We start from the raw sequence: 7,061 nt of genomic DNA, 5'->3' as shown, positions 1-7,061 counted from the left end.
TAGTGGTTGGTTCTGCAGAGACAGAAGTAGTATCCCAAAATCAGTTTGCTTGAAATAATTATTTTCCTTTGAGTGAAGGTGTTCTCAGATGGGATGAGAGCTGTCCTTGCAGGCAGAGACTTCTGCATTTACCCCACCAGTTTTGACTCCTGCCTTCATGCTGTGGAGTCATATCCTACAAACTATGAGCATAAACAAACCAATTCAAGACATCACATTAATACAGAAAGAAGCTCAAGCTGCAACCCCTATGCACACTTCCTCAAGAGTTAAAATTTCAGGTCAACTTGTACATATTGAGCAAGATCTTACCTATATAACTAAGTAGGACGGGAAGAAATATTAGGCCATGGGTTGCTCCAAGTAGTACCATGGCTAGATACATCCTGAAGTAGAAGATCTGGAAAATCTGGGATTTGGAAAAGGCAAGCACTACTATTCCTCCAAATTTTGTGAGAGTAATGCCACTGAAAACCTGACAAAGGGTGAAGCAGTGTTTAGTTTTATACAATGCATTAATTGAAACATAACAGGAAATTGCTACTGTCATTTATAAAGCATTGTTTTTATTCTAATTAACTTTATCTTGCACTCTCAGTAAGTATGTCACTACATGCTATGCTCTGTACCAGCTTTCAGGCCTCCTTGAGAGGGAGATAGGCAGTGTTAGAAACAGATATGAAAGCTAGGAGCTAAATGGCACCTTAAGCTTAGGTTATGGGTGCAACAACAATGTCTAGGTGTGCTTTTTTAAATAATAAGAATACAACACTGAAAATGAATGAACTGCTACTAAAATATTATGTTCATTTTTCACATGGTCTAGTTTTCCCACTACTAATCCTTAAGGATATTCCCCTAATATTCTTAAGAGAGTCTCTTCTCCAGTCTTCAGAGAGTAGCTGGAAATGGAGAGGCAGAAAAAGGTCCTTTCCTTCCACTCTGCAGTTTTAATTTGAAACCTTAGGCCAGATCTCAGAAGCTGCTTGTGCTAATGAAATTCCTGTCACAAAATGCACCTAGAACAATGGGAGTTTTGAACACTGGAGATAGGAGCATACCCTTAAGTGGTTTCTAGTGCCACAACAGAATAGTTTTCAAAACAAAATACTTACAGAGCTGCCCATGTGGGATAGTGCTTCTTCAGCGCGTTCTGCTCTGGTTGCTTTTGTACTAACAGTGAATGCTCTTGTCACGTGGCTACAGAATTCAACAGAGATACCACAACTCTGGAAAGAAGACAGCATAGGTTAAGCAGCTTACTGCCACGGAATACTCCAATTTCAACATTCTGGGTTTGATTTTTTTTTTAAAGGAAGTTTCCTACACTTATGTACCTTTACTTCCAGCAGGAATGGGAAGTAGCCAAAGGATCTGATAACATACACTAAAGGGTACACTGCAACATTTTCCAGTGGGGTGGACCAAGAGCCCTTGTTTTACAAGTTGGTATCCAGGCTGTTATTCCTGCATTGCAGGAGGTTGGACTAGATGACCCTTGGTGTACCTTCCAACTCTACCGTTCTATGATATTAAATTTGCCTACGTAACATATTACAGTGGATTTACAGTATTCTGAACCAGATTTTTGGCCAACATGCTTCCCCGTCCAGATGTTGCTGGACTCCCAACTCCCATCAGCTCCAGCTAGCCTGGTCAATTGTCAGGGAGGAAGGTAGTACTATTTCAGCAACATCTGAAGGGCACCACATTGGCTAACGGCACGTAGCATTTGCCGTTGACGCCAAAAGTTGAGCAAGCAGATAAAAAAAAGATGAGGGTGAACTTACCATGACAAGATTAACCAATGAAACTGCATTCAGGCTAATGCCCCAGAGCCACATGACTCCAAACATGTTGACCAGGATCATAGCAATGGTAAGGGTAACAACAATGGCAGCCCACACTTCAAAACCAAGCAGCACCATTGTTACTAAGAATATTGATCCAAGGGAAATACTGAGGTTAAAGACGGTGTCTTTCACAATAGTGAGATATTGTTCGTAGAAAACATAGAACACACTATATAAAGAAAATAGAAAATGTTCACATTGGTAACAGATTAACAGAATAAGTCTTTTGAATGCTTGGCTACTTTGATGTCTTAATTCTAAATTATTAATTTCGTCTAGTTCTCAAAAGAGAATGCCACTTTCAGATTTTTCAAAAAGTTTGGCAGAGGAAATAGGATTAATCTAGACATTCTAAAAAGCCAGGATGCAGAGAGTAATCATGCTCTCGCTTACAGAGTTTAATTTTAACCTATGTATGTTCTCTATCACTATATGTCTATATTTCTGGTCTGTGACTGTAATAAATCAATTCATTCACTCAGAGAGTAACCAATTATTTATAGTGTTTTCGCCATTAAAGGAAATTATGCAAAGTAATTTCCCAATTATTTCCAAAAAATCAAACTAAATATCAAGAAAAAATGTGAAAGCAACTTGGCAGGAATGTAACCTAGCTTGTGTCCTTGAAAGGGCTGGGTAAAAGTTCATGAGAGGCATGTGCATTCTTGCCTTTGAACACTAGGGGGAGCTAAACCCACCAGGCCGTCAGCATTCCATCAAAGGAAAGGAAAGTTTCAGGACGATTCAGTAACCCTTGTTATATTACAGGGTGCAAACTGTTGTTCTTAAAAACTATGGCTCTGAAATTTGTGCAATGGCATTTTGATATTCACAGTTTTATGTCCAATCAACATCATCACCCCATGGTTCAGTAACAACATTCAACCCACCAGAATGTGTATTTTTCACCCAAGATTGGGCTTATTTAACACACACCACATTGTACTGATTTTAAAACACACTGTCTGGAAGCCTCAACTAGTACAAAATACCCCATTTGTGTAGGTTGGCAAAAACAAATCTCACCAATTACAGAATATTACCACTGAGTTGGCTTCCACATTCTATTAAAAGTGCTCTCTCTCTCTCCCCCCGCCCCTATAGCCTAAACATGGACTCCTGGGGAGAACGCTTTCCCATGCAAATCCCTCAAGGTTTTAAAATCGGCTGATTAGGCACTATCCAAACACTGCCCCAAATTAGTTTCTACTAGAAACACAGCTGTGTGTCTAGATTTCTGGTGTGCAGGCCCTTGACAGGTTTGTTATGTTCCTCTTTGGTCTCTTTTTGGAGACATGACGGAACTTCATTGCACCAGGTCTTCAGAAATTAATAGTGTATAACAGTTCCGTTTGTTTTCCCGTTTTAATATCCATGAGCTGCCATGGGAACTTCTTGCTGTTAAAAGCTGGTATATTGGTAAGTCAAAGAAAAACACACCCTGTAACACTTTGAATGTGTAAGTATTTGGTAGGGGGAGGGGGGAACAGAGGTGGAGAAAGAGCCATGTACCTGTAGGGGAATACGTGATAGCTCTTTTCTTCAGTGCTCATGGATTTAGTAATGTTGTATGCTATCACACGTGCTTTCTTCATTGCATCAATGAAGTCTGCAGAGGTTTTCAACACTGTATGGTAAGTCATGAAGTAGGTAGCTCCAACTTCAGAGTTGTTTATAAAGTTAACTGCAGAGCTATATGCTGCATGTCCTCTGTAAAGAAAAGTACAGTTAGCACACATATCAATGGAATGATTATTAGGTTCCTTCAGTTAAAATTAGCTAAGGCATCCAAGAGACAACTAGCTTCTACAATGCTGTTGGGCCACTCCTGGGCACAGTACTCTACAATTGTGTAACAATTTGCTAATCTAGAGAGATAAGGGAACACAGTATTCTGCCAAGGCAGGCGGCCAGTGTCCTTCAACTGACATCATTCTCATCTGTCAAGAAGGAAGGCAAATGGAAGAACAGGCACAGAGCAAATGTAAAATGGTGGAAGACAGTCATTCGCTTCACCCCCGATACTGTGTTGTCATCTTCCTCAGTAGGCCCTGGAGTACCACTATCTGACTTCTAGCCAAAGAAACCAGCACCCTATGAGTTGGATCCACACACAAAAAAGCTCCTCTCTGATGGAAGGGTGTGTGTGAAAGGAGAGAATCTATGGATCCAACCGAACACCCATCACAATTGTGCCCAAATATGTAATACTGCAAAATGAATGCAGGATCCAGCTTTGTGATGCTTTATTCAAGGACTGCAATGATAGATATGTGAAACAACAGAAGGCAATGTTCTGGGCTGTCAGAATGAAGGCCAGACACTTAGATTGGTATTGCACAGCAGCAGCAGGGGTACGTATGGAAAGTAGCAGCACAGCATTTTCTGGGATGTGGCAGGGAGGACAGGGAAGCTCCAGGTTAAGACAGACTTTGCAAAGCTGTGCACACATCTGTGGGACAAACCGTCGCCAGCCCAGAGCTGCCCTGATTTCATCACCTCACACTGCCTGATCCCATCAGATGCAGCACAAATGCCTCATTTACCACTGGTGGTCTGCGTCTCTTATACTTTATGACTACAGTGTTTGTCAGAATAAGTTTTACTTTGAAGAAAAATGTGTCCCCTCTAAATGCTCCCCTGTTGACACATACCCTTTGCCACATTTTGGATTAGGGTTATCAGAGAGGAACATGGGCAGGAATTTCATGAACTCTTCACCCTGAGGTCTCTTCTTCCCTTCTGGAGTCAGTGGCCGGCAACGCACACAGGATGGATCCACAACTGCATAAACATTGTTGGAAAATGTATGTTAATTAGCTACAAAAAAAAACCTGCTTCACAATAAAGCAGTTTCATCAAAGAACCAAGATCTTAGCTGAAGAGTCCCATATTTTTGTGCAAAAGACACCCAAGCAGTTACTCAATTAGAGGAACACCCCAGCTGAACTATGTATGAAATGTTGGAAGATTTGGGTCAGACTAAAGAAAGTACTTCTTCACACAGTGCATAGTTCAACTATGGAATTTGCTCCCATGGCAAGCAGTGATGGCCACCAACTTGGACAACTATAAAAGATTAGACAAATTCATGCGATGATAAGGCTACCAGTAGCTGCTAGCTATGATGGCTAGTTCTGCTTCTATAGTTGAAGGGAGTATGATTTTGGATCCCAGTGGCTGGAAACAATGGGAGGGAAGAGCACTTTTTCGCCCAGGCATGCTGCTTGCAGGCTTCCCATGAGCAACTAGTTGGCTACTATGAAAACAGGATGTTGAACTAGATGGCCTGATCCAGCAGGATCTTCATATGTAAGCATTTTTTAGCAGCAACTGCCATTGGATTCTATTCAAATGTCGCTATGTCTATAATCCAACCCAAATGAAGATGGCACAAAGCTAAGAAGTCTACTTTCCTAAATTTAAAACAGAAGTGCTTAACATGGCAAGCTCTACAGGAAGCAGTTCCCTGTATAGCAGTAGCTGCTACACCACACAACACATTACTCACCTATGTGTAAACATTATGAAAAGTGTTGGAAGCAAGAAAGGGGACTTGCCTCCATGATGCTGATATGAATCAGGCCAGTTCTTAATGTACAATATGTGTTATCAACACCAAGCTATTAGCTGTATTTGTCAAAATGTAGGAATTTAAAAGCATTCTCCACATCCTGCCCCCACGTAAAATATGCAAGCTGGAGGAGGTAGGCATGGCTGGCATCAAAGCATGCTAAGAATTCCACTCATTCCAACAGGAGAATTCTGAGCAAGACGTGTATAAGGGAGTGTACAAAGGCAACAAACAGTACCTGAAGCATTGCAGAACTGCCCAGTGGTGTTGTAGATTCTGCAACAAGTTGACTGTGGTTTGACCCAATCAAAGTAGTCATCAATCCACGAAGAAGGAGCATAGCCAATTTTTGTGCTAAAATATGAAAAACAAGCCACCTTTACCCAAACATTATTAATGAACTTTCAAAACAGGACATTTCTCCTACTAAATGTTAAGTACACACAACAGTCTAGTTTGTCTGGAGGATTAGCAATTGTTTTCCTAGACTACAAGTAGAAGCGTTCAGAATTTCAAAGTTCATCTCATGTAACTTAAACTCCCATTGGAAAATCTATGACTTAAAAAAAAAAAAATAAGGATGAGTACTTTACAACAAAATGCCATACCATAAAATATACTTAATTTGATTGTAAATCCTTGTGAGGGTTTAACAGAAAAGTGGCTTTCATCCTTATGAAATTGGCCAAAAGTCTGGAGAAGAAGAATGCTTTTGCCTGTTGCCCAAAGACATGTAATGAAGGAGCGAGACAAGCCTCCTTGGAGAGAGCATTCCGCAAGCAGGGAGCCACTGCAGAAAAGGGTCATTCTCAAGTTATCTCTCTCTGGACCTCTCGCCAAAGAGGCACATGAAGAAGGGTCTCAGATTATGATTACAGTGTCTGGGTCAGTTTATTTGCTGAACAGACTTTATGAGGAAAAAAGTAAACACTTACTAACTGTTAATCTCTGCTGCATCAAATATTTCTTGAACCAGGGAGTTGTTGTCACATCCTGTTCCACCACACACCATATTTTGCCCATCCAAAGTAGTATAGTCATGTCCTTCTTTTAGCACAAAGTATACTGGAGGACCTGCATGCAGGTATTTGCTGAGAGAGCTGAAGTAATCCAACATGTACGAGTCCTTATACAAAAAAGGGGAGAGGGAATGAGAAAAATAGGAAGCTACCTATAATGCTTCTCTCTACCCTATATATGGTAAGACAATAGTATGTTGTTTGCAGTTGTTTTTCCCAAAGGAAAAAGAAGAAGCAAAAGTCACTTACATCTGGCATTGACAGGCTCTGGTCCAGGCCAATCTCAACCTTGTTGGCAACTGCTATGCTGAATGACAGCACACCCACAAATACGGATATCTAAAAATAGGTGATATTTCAAAAAGTGATTTAATTCACAGAAACAACTTTTATTTACACATTCAAAGAATTATGCATCTGTTAAACAATTTGGTTCCTGATATCAAGGTCCAGGTTTTCATCTATGTTTGGATATAATTGGATGCTATTTTGAATCAAGATAGTGGACTGAACTGTTCAACACTGAACTGATTTTAACCACCAATTTCACTGCAGTGGCTTTTCTGTTTCTTAGAATTCCCGAGCAATGATGGACAGAAGGCTGCTAGTCAACTT

General features: G+C 40.6%; 1 protein-coding gene across 2 annotated transcripts in view; it reads right to left on the bottom strand.

Moving 5' to 3' along the window:
• Positions 1-7,061, bottom strand: part of NPC1 (NPC intracellular cholesterol transporter 1) — a 42,148-nt gene that overhangs the window by 6,815 nt on the left and 28,272 nt on the right. For both annotated transcript variants that reach the window (XM_083748733.1, XM_083748734.1), the window contains exons 17-24: positions 6,696-6,785; positions 6,363-6,553; positions 5,666-5,781; positions 4,508-4,637; positions 3,366-3,563; positions 1,791-2,022; positions 1,116-1,229; positions 313-475 (exon numbers count right to left, since the gene is read on the bottom strand). In XM_083748733.1, coding sequence (XP_083604859.1) covers positions 313-475; positions 1,116-1,229; positions 1,791-2,022; positions 3,366-3,563; positions 4,508-4,637; positions 5,666-5,781; positions 6,363-6,553; positions 6,696-6,785 — 1,234 coding nt within the window. The remainder of the gene's footprint in view (positions 1-312; positions 476-1,115; positions 1,230-1,790; positions 2,023-3,365; positions 3,564-4,507; positions 4,638-5,665; positions 5,782-6,362; positions 6,554-6,695; positions 6,786-7,061) is intronic.

This window comes from Podarcis gaigeae (assembly GCF_964106915.1).
Source record: "Podarcis gaigeae genome assembly, chromosome: 7".
Classification (NCBI taxonomy): domain Eukaryota; kingdom Metazoa; phylum Chordata; class Lepidosauria; order Squamata; family Lacertidae; genus Podarcis; species Podarcis gaigeae.
Note: the sequence above shows the minus strand (reverse complement) of the source record. Positions and strands in the feature narration are given on the sequence as shown.